This window comes from Pseudopipra pipra, chromosome 15, assembly GCF_036250125.1.
Source record: "Pseudopipra pipra isolate bDixPip1 chromosome 15, bDixPip1.hap1, whole genome shotgun sequence".
Lineage (NCBI taxonomy): Eukaryota > Metazoa > Chordata > Aves > Passeriformes > Pipridae > Pseudopipra > Pseudopipra pipra.
In genome coordinates, this window is record NC_087563.1 from 16,238,121 (window position 1) to 16,255,630 (window position 17,510).

Here is a 17,510-nt window from a genome sequence, read left to right on the forward strand (position 1 = left end):
CACTGTTCCTGTGTGACAATCAGAAGTGACATTGTGGGATGACTTTTCACTGAGCGAAGGGGAAAGGAGAGTGCAGTGTCTGTGAGGTGTAACACCTGCTTTAAAGCTGTTCCCACCCCCTGCACATCGTGCCCTGGTGAGTGAGGGCTGAAGCAGCTGGGGATGGAAGTGGCACAGGGATGGAAGTGGCCCAGCAGCCCTGCTGCAGCTCACTCCTCTGGGACTGCCCTGCTCTCCTTGCAGCCAACCACAAGATTTCTTCAATAAGTCAGGAATTTCACTTGTGCCTGAACATGGAAAATCACATTAATAAAGGGCTGCCTCGCTACAAATTGCTTTGAATTTCTTTGGTGCTGCCATAGGGTCTGGGCTGGGTTCTGCTTTTTTTAAGGCAGCTGGGGAGAAAAAAACCCTGTAAAAAGCTGAAACCCAAATCTTCCCGAGGGCCCATCAGCAAAGCCATAAAACAACAGTGATGAAGTAACTCATTCCTTTTCCCCAGGCTCCTGCCTCAGGATTGCCTTGGCACACCCGGGTTTCTCTTCGTCCAAGTGAGGCATTTCTTTCCATTAGTAAATCAGCTGAAGACTTTCCTGGGACAACAAGCTCTTGTTAATAGGACAGGGTTTCTCAGGCCAAGGCTGCCAATGTGCTACTGGGAGTGTCCAGGGCTAAAGTGCTTTGGAAGTGCTGCAGGCTCATGGATTTCCTAGTGCAACTCCAGGCCTGGAGAAGCAGGGAAGCTGCTTCAGTGAGGGCTGTTTTTGTCTTGGCATGATTTTTTTCTTCTAAGAAACTACAGAAATGTATTTGATGCACCTGAGAGAGGTGCTTAACCTGCTGTGTCCCATTCACCTGCCCCAGGAACCACTTTAGTTTTGCTGTGAATGAAAAATCAGCCCTACCTGAAGGGGCAGATGCGACCAGATGTTGAAAACAAGTCAATACCATGGAGGTGTGAAAATCTCTTGGAGAAAAAAAAACACTTTTCCTTCATTTTTTTTACACTGAAAGGAGAAATATCATGGCAAAATTCCCCAGCGTTCTCCAGTTTTGACCAATTTTTTTTTTTAATTTTTGTCATAAAGTTGTTGCCCCCAGGAAAGGAAGACTCCAACCTAAGATTCACTTGGTTAAAATCCCAGGCTCTAACCCAGTTATCAGCTTAGATTTGAAAAGGGAAGATGCCAATCAAGCCCCCATCTCTCCATGCAAATATAATGAAGACTGAGCTGACCTTGCTCAGGGCTCTGAGCGTCCAGCAGCACCCCAGCTTTGCTCCTCTACAAGTTACATTTTCCCCTGTCCATCAGTGACAAAGCCCAGCACTTTTCTGGTGTGTCCCACAGGTGGGTTTCACAAACCTCTTCAGGGGTGTGTTATTTAATCAGAGTTTTTCCAGCAGCACGGGGGTGTGGGATGCTCCTGCATAAAACCCTTCCAGTTTTATCTGGGGCTGTCACCCAGGAGCAGAGGAGAACAAGCAAATATCACTTTTCTATTTCAGGTTACAGAGCACTTGGGGCAAACAGGATGAGTAAATCCAGCTTTATCTTTTCAGTCTATTAAAAATTAACTGGGTGTAGAGGAAGGGAAGGTACAATTTCCAGCTGACTCTGGGAGGGAAATAAAAGGCTGGTAAAATACACAGTTTTGGAAATATTTAAGGGAGGGGGAAGAAACAGGGACAACTAGGCTTTTAAGGAAAGAGCCAGCAAACTCAGCCATGCAGAGTTACTTCATTTCTGCACCACTTCTGCAGAGATTCTTTTCCTTCTCTCCCTTTTATTTTACAAGTTCGTATCACAAGGTCCCAGACTAAGTGCCTAGATCTGCAACCCACATCTACACCATGCCCTCCTATTTTCTTAAGCCTTGAAGGACTTTTGGAGGATTCATCCAAAGCTTTGTCCTCCCCGTGAGACAGGACGTGGGCAGCAAAAAGATATTTTGTGTTCCTCGATCCTCCTTACGAAACCTGCCCAGCTCAGGCTTGGCGAGGACGTTTGTTGATAAAGGCAAAGTAAATTTGAGACAGAGCCTTCACTCGGAATTGTGCACTAGCACAACTGCAGCTTCCCCTTCAGCTCACACGTAGCGAGGAAGAAAGGCAGGATACTCACGCCTCCCACAGCCTGGGAGCTGCTTAAAATGACGCTCCCAGCCCTGCTTTTTGGGTGGTCAGCGAGCGCAACCTGCTGATATCCCACCGGAACTACAATCTCAGCCCTGTACGCGAGGCTTAGTTAATCTTTGGGGCAAAATTCCCCTTATTTCAATGATCAGCACCCGAAATTATTCGCCAGTGCACTTTGGATGACATTGGATTTTCACCACAAAAGCCTGCACTGCTGGTGGCACAAGGAAATTCTTCTGCAGTCGGTTCTTTTTACATTTCATTTTGTAATGATTAGCTCAAAGAATATTATTCATTTTTCAGGGGAACAGCTCTTAGGGTGTTCAGTGACCTGTTGTCACAGCTCAGCTGGGAGGGGAGTGCTCAGCACTGACTTGTTCCCACACAGACACCATCAGGCTCGGCTCCTTCACTGCCTGGTGGGGCTCTCAACTGAGAAGGACATGGACCTGTTGGAGCAAGTCCAGAGGAGGCCATGAAGATGCTCTGAGGGCTGGAGCAGCTCTGCTCTGGAGGCTGAGAGAGTTGGAGATGTTCAGTCTGGAGAAGAGAAGGCTCTGGGGAGACCTTAGAGCCCCTTCCCCTAAAGGGGTTCCCAGAGTGTTGGAGCGGGACTGGAGTGAGAGGACAAGGGGGAATGTTTTCCCACTGCCAGAGGGCAAGGTTAGATGGGATACTGGGAAGGAATTCTTCCCTGTGAGGGTGGGGAGGCCCTGGCACAGGTTGTCAAGAGAAGCTGTGGCTGCCTCTGTATCCCTGGAAGTGTCCAAGGCCAGGTTGGACAGGGCTTGGAGCAACTTGGTGGTTGATGTCCCTGCCCATGGTGGGGGAGTCAGAATGAGATGGTCTTTGAGTTCCTTTCCAACCCAAACCAGTCTGTGATTCAAGGATTCAATGCTATCAGCCCAAACACTCCCATTTGCCCTCTGAGCAGTTGCTCAGTCCATGAGAAGACCTTGAAGGGTCTCCTTACACAGCCAGGTAAGTTACTACTGACATAAAAGGGAAAGAATGGGGACCTCACACCAGTCCTGCAGGAGAAAGGAGCCAGCAGTTCCCAGCTCAGCCCCCCTGCTCTCATGAGCTCCCTGCAGCTCTGCACCCTGGCTCCTCTCCATGTCCTCTCCCTCTCCCCTGTGCAGGGAAGGAAATGGTGCAACTGCAGCTCCCGGGACTGCAACGCCAGGGGGTTGTTCCATATCCTGCTGTTGGCGTGTGCCAAGCAGCCAATTCAGGCTTTCACAACTGCACCTCCCAGCTGTCCATGAACAGCTTGTTGCCCAACACAGGATCCCACCAACTTCTGGTGGGATCACTTTCTGGCAAGGATCACACAAAGCCACACATCCTGTATTTCAGTCCAGAGGTAACCAGCATCCCCAAACCCTGAATATCCACTGAGAGCTCTCACCAGCACATTGTATCATTTATCAGCCTGGACTCTGTTATACTGAGCAAATTACAACCAAAAGCCCCACCAAAACTAGGCTGCAAGGACATAACACTTTTATAAATATCTGTTTGGTGGCTGCAAGTGTGGAAACCAGCAGTTCTTCCTGGCAGGATGAGGGAGAAAGCAGCAGGGACAAAACCAGCCAAACCACTTTTCATAACTCCAGGGAGGGCTGAAAATTAAATATTGTCTGGGGGGGGGGGGAAATAAAAAGCTTGGAACCACGAGTGAGAAATTTGTCTCCAACTGGTTGTTCCATGCAGGTTTTCAGAAAACATGATGTACAGATGCTCTTTGCAAATTAGAAATGGGGCAGAGACACATCTGCTTCTCCTCTGAATAAAATCTGCAGGACTTTCAGAGGTTTCTGTTCCTTGGAATATCAGATAGTTTATGTGAAAGTGCCATGACTTATTTAAACTTCATATTAACCAAGACAGGTTTGTAAAGAAAATCTAATGCTTTTCTGTAACTAGTGCAGAAAAATCAAATTAAAGAATTACAAGAGGCACTAAGGAGCCTGATTTACAGCACAACAGCTGAAACCAAGCAGATACTAAATGAAACATCTTAAAACCTAGAATTTCTGAACTTCACATCAGTGTTGCCCACAGAACTTGGGTTTGCAACAAAACTTGAAGATGTTTAAATAAGAATTCTGCTGTCAAAAACTAGGGTTTCAGTGAAGACTCCATGGATTTAAGTGACATAATTGACAATTTCAGCTGCACAAGAACAAAAGACATGTTTCCATGCAAAAGCACCTGTATTTCTTAGCCTAAGTGAATGCTCGTGCTGTGCCCAACACTACAGCTCCATGTGCTCCTGGTTGGCACAAACACCCAGGAGGAGGCACTGGAATGAGCAGTGGAGGACAAACTGGTTACATCCACCCTGGAGCTTTGCCCACTCAGTCCTCTGAGTTCCCACCATTTTTGGCCTGGGTGTGCCCTTAACTTCAGGAAGGGGAAGAAAAGGTGTTATAAGAAACGGTTCAACCAGAGTTTCCTGCACTGTGGGATTGCCTGTTTCCACCTGTTCCTGTGTGCCAAGAGCCCGAGGGTTTTATCTGCCTTTCACAACCAGCTCCAACACCTGCAGAGCCCGTGGACACCCCAGTGCTGAATATGGCAACACCACCAGCCCAGAGATGTAACACTTTGCTCAAGACTGATTGGCCAAGACAACAGACTCGTTCAAAACCACATAAATACCCCGGGTGGCTTCTGTGCAACATCCTTGACTGGATCAAAGAACACAGGTGAAGCAGCCCCAAAATGCCAGCTCTCAGTCTGGTGGCTCTGGTCAGCTTGGTGTCCACTGGTGAGTTGAGATTGCTCTGTTACAGCTTGTCTTGACTGGGCTTAGGCAGACACTAATGAATTACTGAAACTCACTCCACTGTAAATAATGCTAATTTTTTTCAATCCAGTTGTATGAAGGATTACGGTGATTTGCACAGTTATGACTATTATAAAATATGGAATTAGGTGGGCACTAAGAGTCATATATGGAAGTGATCAGAGGTGCCATGAAGAATCACAGAATTGTTACGGCTGGAAAAGACCTCTAAGATCATTGAGTCCAACCGCCAACCAGGCACCACTGGTTTATTTCCCAAACTACTTTTTAAAATCTATATCTATATCTTAATATCTATAGCTTTGCTTTGTTTTTAGTACATATACCTTAAAGTAAGACCTCAAGGAAAAGTGGATCAAATCTATACAGCAGGTTGTATAATGTCCTTTTACCTACAGCTTCTGAGATTCCAAACTCCTGTGAGTTCAGGTCTCCCACTTTAAACACCCTATTTTGCACCTTAACACTTTCTGTTGCACTGGGCAGAAGATGGTTGAATTTTCCCTGCTTTTTTCTCTTTTCCACGTGAAGTTTTTGCCAAGCAGCTGGATGGACACCCACCCCAACAGCAGCACAGACACTGGGCCCCGATCTGCAGCGGGAATCCCACCAACCGAATCCGGGGCTGCGACAGATATGGCTGCGGGAATTTCGGCGCTGACAGGTAACACGGTGGGCACTGGGGCTCTGGGGTTCACTGCTGCTTTCCTAAATTAAATTTTCAGGCAGGAGAGAGTACAGTTAAATAGAGATGACACTTAGAATGAGGAAAGACTCTTGTTGGCAGGACCTCTTACCCGTTTTTGGGATATTCCTCAGCAATCTCCCAGAAGTGCAGTGGTACCACTGCTGGCAATTGATGCAGGGGTGAAGCAGGGAGACCATTACATGACACACAGCCAAAGGAAAGGAAAGTATTTCAAGGATTTGTGTCATTCTTGTTATTTAACAAGATATTTAACTAACATTCAGCAGCAGCCCAGTAGTTTCATTCACACAAACTAAAAGTCTGTCAGCACCGTTGTCATTAAAGAGAGACCTGACAACACAGCAAGTTATATGTCCCTGAAAAATGCTTTTATAAGTATTTATAAGTCTCCTGCCTTCCCTGCATTTTCCTGCTGTCTCCTCTCCCCAGGCTCTGTAAGAAGTTTCCATCCTCATCGTGTCACTTCCAAGCTTCTAAATGAGAAAATGCCAAACATAAGATTCCATTTCACATGGGCACAGATGTATTTTGGGGTAGAACAAGGCTACTTCACTATAACACCTTGAAATACTCCATGAACTTGGGAAAATTAAAAATAAGCTTAAATTTGATATTTTAAGAAGGTCGGAGGAACGTGAACATTTTGCAATTAAAAAAAAAAAAAAAATGGACCAAAGCTGCTGTTTTCTAATTTGATTGCAGGTACAAAAATTTTGTTAGACAAGCTTCAGTTATCTGATAAGGATACATAACATTAACCCTGAGAGATGTGTATCTGATATTGATACATAACACTAACCCTGACAGATGTGTATCTGATATTGATACATAACACTAACCCTGATAGATGTGTATCTGATATTGATACATAACATTAACCCTGATAGATGTTTATCTGATATTGATACATAACACTAACCCTGATAGATGTGTATCTGATATTGATACATAACACTAACCCTGATAGATGTGTATCTGATATTGATACCTAACATTATAGCTGACAGATGACTCTAAGGATGTATTTATGCTTCCAGGGACAGTGGCAAAGGAAAGCACGGGGGGGTGGATGTCATCTGCCGGGATGGAGCCACCGTGTACGCTCCGTTCAGCGGGCAGCTCTCCGGACCCATCCGGTTCTTCCATAATGGGAATGCCATCGATGATGGAGTCCAAATCAGGGGATCAGGCAAGTAATGAACACCAGGTATGCTGTGAGAGGTGCACACAAGTAATCAAAGTAATCACTCTGTTTCCTTGAGTAAGGTTCCTTCAGTTCAAGCACAGTGCTGATTAGTGTCACACCCTCTCTAGCACGCTGAAATTTTGGAAGGCAGCACATCAGCAGGATATAGTCCTTTCCTATGCTTTTCCTGGAGAGGAGGGAAGAAAGGAGTTGGAAAACACGTAGCAGGAAAACAACAACCCCAAATAATAATAAAAAAAGGAAACAGTAAAAATAAAGCATCGGAAGTACACCCTCAGCTTTGCTAAGAGGATGTTTTCTTGTCCCTGTTTTCCAGCTCCCTTTTTACCTCTTTTCCACAGCAAATCCAGTAATTTTGATTTCACGATTGTTGGTACCTTGACGACATTTCTGCTTCATCCTTACAGTCTCCAGTAAGAGGCTGGCAGGGAATGCTTCTGGCTTTCCCAAGGAGCAGAGGCAGCTGATGTTTCCTGACCTTGCTTCCTCTCCCGTCTCCTCCAGGTTACTGCGTGAAGCTCGTCTGCATTCACCCCATCCGGTACCACGGCCAAATCCGCAGGGGGCAACGGCTTGGGAGAATGCTGCCCATGCAGAAAGTATTTCCTGGCATTATTTCTCATATCCACGTCGAGAACTGCGACCACTCCGATCCTACCCACCTGCTTACGCCCGGTAAAAAAACCCCAAACAACAAAAAAAGCAGCCCAGAATAGGAGTAGAGTTGCACTCAAGGACCTGTGATTCTCTCTTTGAATTTTTGTCTCTAAAGCATGTTTCTTGTCTGAGATATTACTATCCAGTTTAGTTGTACATTCTACTTACATTTCCTGTAAAGATGACAAATCCTGTGGAGGGAAATCCAACTGCACACATGGGATATAATTCCAACATGTTCTTACCTAACTGCATTAAAACACAGCAGTCACAAACACACCAGGCTTAAAACAATCAGAAAGGTAACCTTGATGTGCTGTGTTTCTGTGTTTCAAAGACGTCCCACCACTGCCACAACAAGACAGCGGCTGGGCCACGGTGTGTGCTGGGAATCCCACCAACGAGATAAGGGGCTGTGATAAGTACGGCTGCGGATACTACGGAGCTCCAAGGTACCATGTCATGGGAACACGTGGGGTTTTGTTGTTCCTCCACTGAAATAAGAGTTGAACGCTGTTTAAGTCACTTAAGAATCACAGCTTTGAAGGTTTGGGTTGGACATGAGCAAACTTTTAGGCCGCACACATTGTTGATAACACTTCTCTGCTTGGAGGTTTTTATTGCTCCGACTAAGCTGTGCCTGACCTGGTGTTGGGAACAGTCCTGACTTGATGTCCTTCACACAACCAAACTTTCTGTGACTCTATAGTTCTATTTAAGACTCAGAAGAAAGGCTTTTTCTCCCACCCTATAAAAACCACCTACACCAAAAATCCTTTACGGATCCTTCAGCCAGTCTGACACTATTTCCATCCTAACAACCAGGTATCACCCCGTGCTGCCTGCTCTCCCTCTATAACAAGAGCTGTCTCTAATTCCATCCCTGTTTCCAGACGCAATGGCAAAGGGAAGCACAGGGCAGTGGATGTGATCTGCGCTGACGGAGCCACCGTGTACGCTCCCTTCTCCGGGCAGCTCTCCGGGCCTGTCAAATTCTTCCACAACGGAAACGCCATCGATGACGGAGTCCAAATCCAAGGCTCAGGTAAACATTTCATTTAATGTCTTTGAGGTCACACAGGATGTGTTACCTTGCAGCTACCAAGTACTTCAGCAAGGTAAATGTCTTCTTCTATCCACCTACTCGCAGAACTTTTTGCTCCTGCTACAACACTAGAGTGTCTTTGAGCCCTACCCTTCACTAAAGCAGCAATTCCCACATTTTCCCTGCCTTCCATCTTCCCTCTTCCACCAAGTCAATGACTTCAACCACTACTTATTTTTTATGACCATAATGCCTTTGCTATTTTGGTATTTTCACTATTGCTATCTCAGTGGAAAGGATAAGACAGAAACTGTTAATATTTCTGAAACAGAGTTAGAACAGAAAAACAAACGCTTCATCAGTCACCTGACATTTTCTCTCTTTGCTTTCACCAGGGTTCTGTGTAAAACTACTCTGTATCCATCCCATAAGATACAACGGTGCAATTTCCAAGGGACAAGTCCTTGGGAAAATGTTGCCAATGCAAAGAGTATTTCCTGGCATCACCTCTCACATCCACATTGAGAACTGCGATCACTCGGATCCTACAAGCAATCTCGAAAGGGGGAAAGGGCGAAGAGAGTGAAATGGAAATGCAGCAAATTCTAAATAAATTCATCTCAGCATCCAACAGTTGTTTTTTCTCCTCATGAAAAAGTCTATGCTATTACTGATTCACTACTCTGAGTGTTACACAAGCAGTGTCTCCAGTGGAGGCTCACACAAGGGAAAAAGATTTGAGTTTTTGTTGGAGGGAATTGGGGAATTAGCAATGATTAGTTATAAGCTTTCTCAAAGAGCCTGAAAAATCAGCTAAAATGCAAACTAGCTACCCCCTCATGTGGCAGAGAAGGTGCATGACTGCCAGCTTCCCCCTCAAGTACCAGCCAGCCTCACTAAAGATCAGCCAGCAGAGCAAATGCTCCAAAAAAATCAGCGCATCAAAAATCACAGTATTGATAAATGCAGGCCCGTTTCTCTGGAAGTTTGGAGCTGGACCAAGCAAACATTCCATGGCTGGTGAGCTTAAAGGTCTCTTCCAGCCTTAGCAGTTCTATGTTTCATGGCTTCTCAGAAAAGCTGCTTCAGTGAGAAGGACTGAAAAGGGACACAGTGCATCAGATGGATAAGAGTCTAATTCAGCAGTGCATGCATTAAATCACTTTGTTACATTTCCATTTAAAGCAAATCAATATATCTTAAACCAAATACTGTTTGGAAATAGTTCAGTCTTTTAAAAGAAAATAACTGATTCAGGTATTGTGTGTTACCTTCAATCCTTTGGCTTCCAACTGAGCACCTGCCTGTCCATGGGATGTGGTTAATTAATTCCCTTTTTTGGGGTTGTTTGCATGTGTGGCTCTTGCATTACCTATTAAACTGTCTTCATATCCACCCACAAGTTCTCACTTTTACCCTTTCCAGTCTCTCCCCCACCCCACTGGGTGTGTGGGGCTGAGCTGCCAGCCAGGGTTAAACCATGACAGTGACAAACACCACCAGCTAATTAATGTAGAATTCTCATTATCAACAGGAAGACAGACCAGGTACAGCATGAAAGTGATTACAGCAAAATTTATATACAATGAGTTTTAGTTTACAGTGAGCAAAACGTCAACACAAAAATACAGACTCTAATTTACATCAACTCACCATGCCTCTCCCCTTTTAAGAAAATAAATATATTAAAATCTTCTTTCTTAAAAAACAGTTAGTAGCAACAAGTATTAAACAGTCCTGAATTAAATATTTCAGGATCACCTCCAGCAATCCTTTCTCCAGAAATCAGGGCTTACAGCACAGCCAAGATCACTACAGGCCATCCTGGCCTGTCAGTGACAAGTAATTTAAGTGCTCTAAATCCTGGATTCCACACAGAGAGGGATCAAAGACAACTCTATTCCATTTGTTCCTTCCTTCTCACCAGCCACATTTATGAAATCCTTCTTATCTCTCAATTATGAAAGCATGGAACAGCATTTCAGACAGTCTGAAAGACCAAATCCAAAGCTATTCCTTATATCCCAACAGTTTCCAAAGTGCCTTATTACTCACTCAAGCAGTCAATCCAGCTACAAACTTTTACATTCATTAATTTTAACAAAGTCTCTTTCTCACCCTTTTAATGCATAGGACAAAACCAACATACTGTACAATGCAGTCTCAACAGCTTCACTACTGTGACAGAATTATTTAAAGTGCAATTTAATGCTTACAAAAAAACTTTACAGTTTCAGCTTATTAAAATTTTAATATAATACCGTGAGTTTAAACTAGATTACATCTGATTAACCTGGGCTAGTGTATTTTAATGTACAAGCTTTTACAATTAAAACATGAATATTTATAAAAAAAGCTATATAAAACATCATGACAAATAATACTGTACTCCAAGTTGTATACAGCTTTCCATAAAGATTGATTTCCTAAAGGAAAAAAGTTACCCTATTCCTCTTCTGACTACATCAGAAAGATTAAACAAAGACATGAAAAAAACCCAAAACCACTTTAAAGTGAACAGAACATTTAAACTGAAGTTCAGAGAAGCCCAAGTTCACTGAAGTTTGAAGCACCTGTAAACCACAGAACTGTTAAGTACACTTTAATCTATCGTCTATTTCAATATACAATTAATATTCTAGAGTGTTTTGCTGTTAGTCTACCAGAGGCTCTCAAGGTAGAAAAACTCAAATCTGGAAGTAAGTTTTCACATTTCCTTTTGAAATTCCTTATTTGCATAGAAAGCCATACCCTGATTTCACCCCTTTATCCACAAACGGAGAGAGAATTTACCACGTTGGCATCATATCAGGAAACCACATTCTGCCCAGGTGCTTGGAGACCTCCAGATGCAGCCGATCCAAGCTGTAATCGCTGTCTGGGATCAGCACCTCCTCCATGATGGACAGCTGGGTGAGCCTGCCCCCACACATCTTCACGAACTCCACGAAGCCCCTGCAGGTCACCTCGCACTCCCCCAGGCCCATGGCCGTGAGGTTCTTGCAGCGCTGGGCGATCTGGATGAGCTCAGCATCCAGGGGCTGCAGCCCGTTGGCGCACACAACCAGCTCGATGAGCCGCGGGCAGTTGATGCCGATGCGGCCCAGCAGCGCTTTGCTGACGGCGCGCCCAAAGTACAGGTGTGTGACCGGCGTCTCCTCCCGGAAGAACACGTCGAACTCGTCCTCGTACAGGAAGAAGTACATCACGATGTTCACTTTGGGGGAGTGCTTGACGAGAGCGTCCCAGCTCTGCTTTTTGATGGTGTGGAATTCCACCTGCCCGGGGTTCTCGCTCACGACGTCGATGCGAAGGTGCTCGAGGTCGACGTGCTTCTCGCTCGACAGAGCCAGCAGAAGCTCATCACTTAAGATGTAGTAGTTCAAAGCCAGCTCCTTAAGTCCGTGGCACTGATCAGCGACACAAAGAATGCCTGAGGAACAAGAAAAATTAACTCTGTAAAATGAAAAGCAAATATAAGCACAGTTGTTTGCTGTAAAGTTCAAGCAAGTACTGATTCTATTGGCTTGAGTTTTCATGCTTATATCCAAAACCCCTGAAATACTGAAGTTCTAGATATGCACAGCATTTTACAGAGTTCTGGCCATCAACATTTATCAGTAAAAGATCCAAGTCTAACTCGTCATACTCATATTGGATCTGCTTATCTTCCTCTTTGCCCTTCCCTATGCAGCTTTGAAGCAGCAACTGAAATTAGGTCAGATTCAGCTGAAGTTGACACTATTCCCTTCTTCCTTCAACTTACATCTACACTGTTTAAATCACCACCAGCAACCTTAACAGTTAAAACAGAGCCTTTTGAGAATTAAGACATAAACAACATAACTGCTCTTCATCTGCTGGAATACAAAGTACACAGATTAGATCACCTTTTGTGGACTCCAGAAAAGAATACAGAAGATAGACCAGTCCCAGATTCCCTTTCCCTAGCATTAAGGTTTCAGGAGAAAGGAAAGTGGGACCCAAAAGCCCTCTGAAGTTTCTAGCAAGGGAGTATTCCGAAGGCAGTGAGCCCTTCACCAACCAGTGAGTTCAGATCCAGATCCGGACACACGAGGGCCCTACAGAAACTGAAAACACTCCCGGTCTTCACCACTAGTTTGTGCAATTTGTACACACTCAGAGCACCTTGCAAAGCCATTACTGACACTCCTTTAATCTCCTTTATCCCACCAAGCAGCAGTTGATTCATGGATCAGGGATTTTGTGTGTGTGTTCCCATTATTGTTTTGATACTTTACTACTCTGGTTTTCACATATATTCACTACTCACCAGCAGGTGAAACGTGAGGACAGCTGCTCATTTTTAGCAGTTTTAGAGTGTCACTGTTGTTAGCAACAAGAACCTTCAGGGAAGGATCATCAACTGGTGTGTCATCTATCTTGATTGATGATAATGACTTGGAGTTTACAAAAACTACTGTCAGTGCTGAAGCAAAATGAGCCTGTTTGGAGAAATGGAAGGAAGGAAAAAAAGTCTTATGAAAAGATGGGCAGAACTTCAGCTTCCCAAACTCACATTCTGCACACACAGAAAGTAGAAAAATAATCACTTCTCAGTCATTCCCTTTCTTGTGCAACAAAGAAAGGCTTATTTGAACATGAACACAGGGGACCTTTGTTTAAAAACATGCTGCTACACATGACAGAAGTCAACTTTACACTCAGTAATTAACTCATCCACTCTGATTTATTGTTTCCCTGTAATAAAACAAGGATAAGTGGACACAGTGATGAGCCCAAAGTACCTCATTACAGTTTGTAGAACATTACCTTAGAGACATTCATGAAGCTTGGCTTTGCTGTAGAGATTAAACCCAGTGTCTTGATTGAACAATTCACCAGCTGAGAAAGGATGTCACAAGCTGCTTCTGCTGACTCAGTACTACTATCAACCTGTAAAAGCAATTTTAAAATAATGAAGTCATTCTTCAGTATTATTGAAAAAACAGCACCATGGATACCCAAGACTGCAAGTTCCACACCTGGTCAGCTGTGCTGCTCCAGCCTGCAATTACCACAGGGACAAAGTGCAGCATTAATCAGAAATTTCAAGATAAGAACAAGTTCAGGAAGTTCAGGAAAATTTTCCTGAGTATAACTGCTGGGCATTTCTAGTATGAACAGAGACCTTAAATTTGAGCCTTCTCTTCCAATAACCTCATGTTATTACAGTCCTGTAACAGCACTGGTGCTACAATAGGCAGTGATATGTATTTTTTTTAAATGCCTACTCTTGGAGCCCAAAAAAGACTTGGCAAAGTCTAGATTTAATCCATTTTATCTGCATGGACAACACCTTTGCATCTTAAATAATGAACTGGTTCTCAATTCTTTAGCCTGAAGAGTGACTTTGGACAAGTCTCTGTTTCATCTCACCTTCCCTCCTCTGCCTTGCACGACAACAGCTCTTTCTTCACTTTGTAGAGATCAGAGTGTGCAAGATTGAAGGAAGCTGCCTGCACATGTGGAAATAAATTGCTGCAAGAACAGGACTTCCCAGGTCCAGCCCTTAATGCAGCTGACAGAGAGCAGCTGCATGCCCTGCACACAATAAGGTGACACAGCAGCTGCAGCTCCAGGCTTACCTTGAAGCTGACGTACTGCAGGTGATCAGCGTGCCTCTTGATAATCTGCTGAATGAGGTCTGGGTGGGTAGACTTTAAGTAAGAAGTGGCTGGCTGGCTGAGCTCAAATTCAAATCTCCTCCAGAGATCTGGGATGTGAAAAACCTCATTCCACCTTCGGCAAACAGAAGACGCCCTGGCTCGATCCACCAGAGTGAGGAACTGGAAAACACGCAGGATCACGTGGTGGGGGAGGCTGCCCCAGTCCATCGAGGTGCACAGGGCAGAGTCACCAAACACTGAGCCATATGAACTAGTTTTCTGTTTTTTGCTTGTCTGTGACGTGTGAGGAGCTTCAGTTCCAACCACAACTCTCTGCCCAGCTCTCTTCATGGTGGAAGTTTCAGGGGCTGTAACGATCCGACGTGTTCAAACGGCAGTTTCCTGGAAGGGCTCACACACAGCAGGGCTCTAGAAAAATACAGGATATTAGGGGAGGAAGGGAGACAGGGCAGTGGAAACACAGGAAGAGATAACAAGGTAATAAAGTTTAAATATAGCATGTTACTCTGAAAAGAAGCATGTCCATATGTCCATATCCAGTGCACAGATGTTGGCAAGGACCTTGTCTCTCAGTACCTTTTATTTTGTACAACCTGATTTGAATCTGGAGAACTTGGGTTTGTTAATTTACCAGGTATAGTTTCATGTGTTAGTACTTCACAGTACATAAAGCATTTTGTAGGGAAAATGAAGTATAACAGCAATTTAATTTAGCAGTAAAAAACTGTTTCAGTTTAAATTTAAACTCAGCAGCCAAACTATGGAATCTACTAATGATTTCTAAAAAGTTTATCAACTACAGAACCTAATTCATAAACTCTATTTAAACAGATAAACCTGGAACAGGCATGTCAGTGTCAGATTGAAAAGTTTTGCCCACCTTCCCTTTGCCTTTTTTTTTTTTCTTTTAAATCATGTCAGGCAGGGGAAAAATGTTTGTACAACTAACAACAAAAAACTTCAGAGGCCACTTATCAAAGCAGGGCAAAGTAAGTGAGGTTCACGTGCTGGTTTTCAGCAGGAGAAAGGACAGTGACCTTGGAATTCAGCAAACTGCAAGGATCTGCTTCACTGAGGGCCAACTGCCACATGAGCCAGAGCTCAGGAAAGAGCAGCCTAAGGAAAAGCTCTGCTTTCCCAGGCTGAAGCAGCACAACCTACCCAAGACATTCTGGACTGAATTCTGTGATTCACTCAATTCTCAGCAACAATCTTTGTTTCAAATGCCACTTCATTTCACAGCAGGCTGAGGCCCCTTCTCAAATGTCCCACTAATCAGATGTTCAGCCAGACCTTCTCTCTTCCCAACCAGTCTGAAGGATTTTCCAGTGCGTTTTTCAAGAACAAACAGAGCACGTTATCTAGTTTTTTTACTGAACAAACTTCCATGGCAACTCTCACAGAATGCTTTTTCTGGTCTGAAAATTTTCCATAGTATCTTCATTATGGGGGAAAAAAAATCCACCCCCTCCCAGTCCCCAGTATTGCAGAAACAGCTGACAAAATACATACTATCCTACCAAAAACTTCCCTGGCCTTTTCCCCAACTTATAAAACCTGACCTGTCTGGCTGATGAGGTGCCTGACACCCAACCCACACCTGCATGAAAAGAAAGCATGTGCATTCTTAGGGAAGTGGGAAAGAACAACCTACCCAATTAATTAAGAGCTGTTCACATGACCAGCTTCACTACTGTTTAACCTCCTGACAAATTATCTCAACCACCAAGAAATTTATTTCAGCAGTTGTTATAAATCTTCACTCAGTCTACTCAGAGTTCCATTAATGATTGGAATCAGCAATATATGAAGCTAAGCTACCAATACTCTTTAAATGATATCAAACAACAGGTCTTCTTCCCTGAATAGACACGTGGCTTACATCAACAGTGTTACTAATGGAATGAAGATGCAATCTCAGCATGAATAAACATTTTTTTACTAGACCAACAAATTATCATCCACACAACCATCTTTTATGACTTTTGAGTGCTTTAAGTCACACAATGAATGGGCATTCCAAAGCATTAAGTGTGGATGTAGTAATTAACCATTGCACAACTCCTGCAGTTGTTCATAGCCTTGCTAAATTTAGCAAAGGTTAAACACCTTTTGAGTCAAATACCTGTTGTTTGTTTTTCCTCCTCCCTCCTCCAGAGGAACTATAAATTTAGCTGTTTGCTAAATCTGACGTCCAGATTAAAAAATGAAATTTAACAAATTCTGTTGGCTGAGAAGCTTCTCTTTGCTACTGCTGTTCTCGTGCAGATCCGCAACATCTTGGTTAAAGATAAGTTTCTGATAAAAATGGAAACTTTTGCTATCTTATGCAAAAATAACTTGGGTGCTGATTTGGCTCCCACAAAGAAGTTCTGGCATCTGAGAACAACCAGAAAGGGAATTCCCCTAAACCACAGGTCAGGCTACAGCCCACAAGCAGCACATCCACTCCAGATGGATGAAGACCTGATGGAACATGGTCAGAACTTGTTCTTGTTGCTACATACTTTAGCAACTGGTTATGTCCAGAATTTTTAATATTTTATACTGCAGTCCTTTAAATCTACCAAAATGAGTTCATTTTACTTGCTGTGGGATGCAAAGCCAGAAAAAGGTTCCGTTGGTTATGCATCAAAGTTTTTTACCAAACATGAAGCCCCAGTATTTACTGTGAAATATGAATGCTTATTTCCTTCTGAATACTGAAACTATAAGCAGTATACATTTGAAAACACAACTGAAGTTCACTAAATTATAGTTCTATGTGATACAATCCAGGCACTATTCACTGAGAGGTTTACAGGCACACATACCCCAAAGAATGTGGAGGTTCCTGTCAAGTTACCAGCACCTTTCTGGTATCTGAACATCCATCCCACTGTTGAGTCATCCTGTGTGTGTGCATGGAGTCCTTAACCAGAAGGCAGGGACGGGTTCCAGAAGATGAACCGACCTGTGAAGCCATCAACCAAATTAAAACTGTTCTGCAGTGTCTAGGAAACTCCCAGGAAGGACTAAAATCAATCCTGGAACAGAGATGAGTAGGACACACTGCTCTGCAGGGCAGATGTGGAAGCAGAACAACAATATGTGCCAAGCAGATTAGTTTTACCAAACACTGTCTGAAAAATATCATTTAACTAATGGGAAGGTGTCATTATTGGCAAAAATCTAGTTCTGAACTACAATTTTAGTCACAAGAGCACTCTTATGCAACACAGATACACCTCTGGATTCTTGAATATTACCTAAAGAAATTACAAACCTGGGTAAGAAGTGTTTATTTTTT

At 43.7% G+C, this 17,510-nt stretch overlaps 2 protein-coding genes across 2 annotated transcripts; one reads left to right on the top strand and one right to left on the bottom strand.

Moving 5' to 3' along the window:
- Positions 1-4,807: 4,807 nt before the first annotated feature.
- LECT2 (leukocyte cell derived chemotaxin 2) lies at positions 4,808-9,201 on the top strand. Its single transcript, XM_064672182.1, has 7 exons — positions 4,808-4,913; positions 5,484-5,616; positions 6,699-6,850; positions 7,373-7,543; positions 7,863-7,977; positions 8,419-8,570; positions 8,966-9,201. Exons 1-7 carry the CDS (start codon positions 4,868-4,870, stop codon positions 9,154-9,156), a joined length of 960 nt encoding a protein of 319 aa, XP_064528252.1. The 5' UTR covers positions 4,808-4,867; the 3' UTR covers positions 9,157-9,201.
- A 924-nt stretch (positions 9,202-10,125) lies between these two features.
- Positions 10,126-17,160, bottom strand: LOC135422724 (F-box/LRR-repeat protein 21-like). The gene is made up of 5 exons (XM_064672181.1): positions 17,035-17,160; positions 14,180-14,629; positions 13,365-13,487; positions 12,865-13,036; positions 10,126-12,003 (listed from the first exon to the last, which is right to left on the bottom strand). Exons 2-5 carry the CDS (start codon positions 14,549-14,551, stop codon positions 11,360-11,362), a joined length of 1,311 nt encoding a protein of 436 aa, XP_064528251.1. The 5' UTR covers positions 14,552-14,629; positions 17,035-17,160; the 3' UTR covers positions 10,126-11,359.
- Between the last annotated feature and the right edge of the window lie 350 nt (positions 17,161-17,510).

Excerpts from the sequence above, each read along its gene's own strand:
- LOC135422724 (XM_064672181.1), bottom strand. The coding sequence starts at position 14,551 with ATGAAGAGAGCTGGGCAGAGAGTTGTGGTTGGAACTGAAGCTCCTCAC. Across the intron at positions 13,488-14,179 it reads TGCAGTACGTCAGCTTCAAG|GTTGATAGTAGTACTGAGTC; the intron begins GTAAGCCTGGAG and ends TTGCTTTTACAG. Across the intron at positions 13,037-13,364 it reads GCTTCATGAATGTCTCTAAG|GCTCATTTTGCTTCAGCACT; the intron begins GTAATGTTCTAC and ends TTCTCCAAACAG.
- LECT2 (XM_064672182.1), top strand. The coding sequence starts at position 4,868 with ATGCCAGCTCTCAGTCTGGTGGCTCTGGTCAGCTTGGTGTCCACTG. Across the intron at positions 4,914-5,483 it reads GGTCAGCTTGGTGTCCACTG|TTTTTGCCAAGCAGCTGGAT; the intron begins GTGAGTTGAGAT and ends TTCCACGTGAAG. Across the intron at positions 7,544-7,862 it reads TACCCACCTGCTTACGCCCG|ACGTCCCACCACTGCCACAA; the intron begins GTAAAAAAACCC and ends TGTGTTTCAAAG.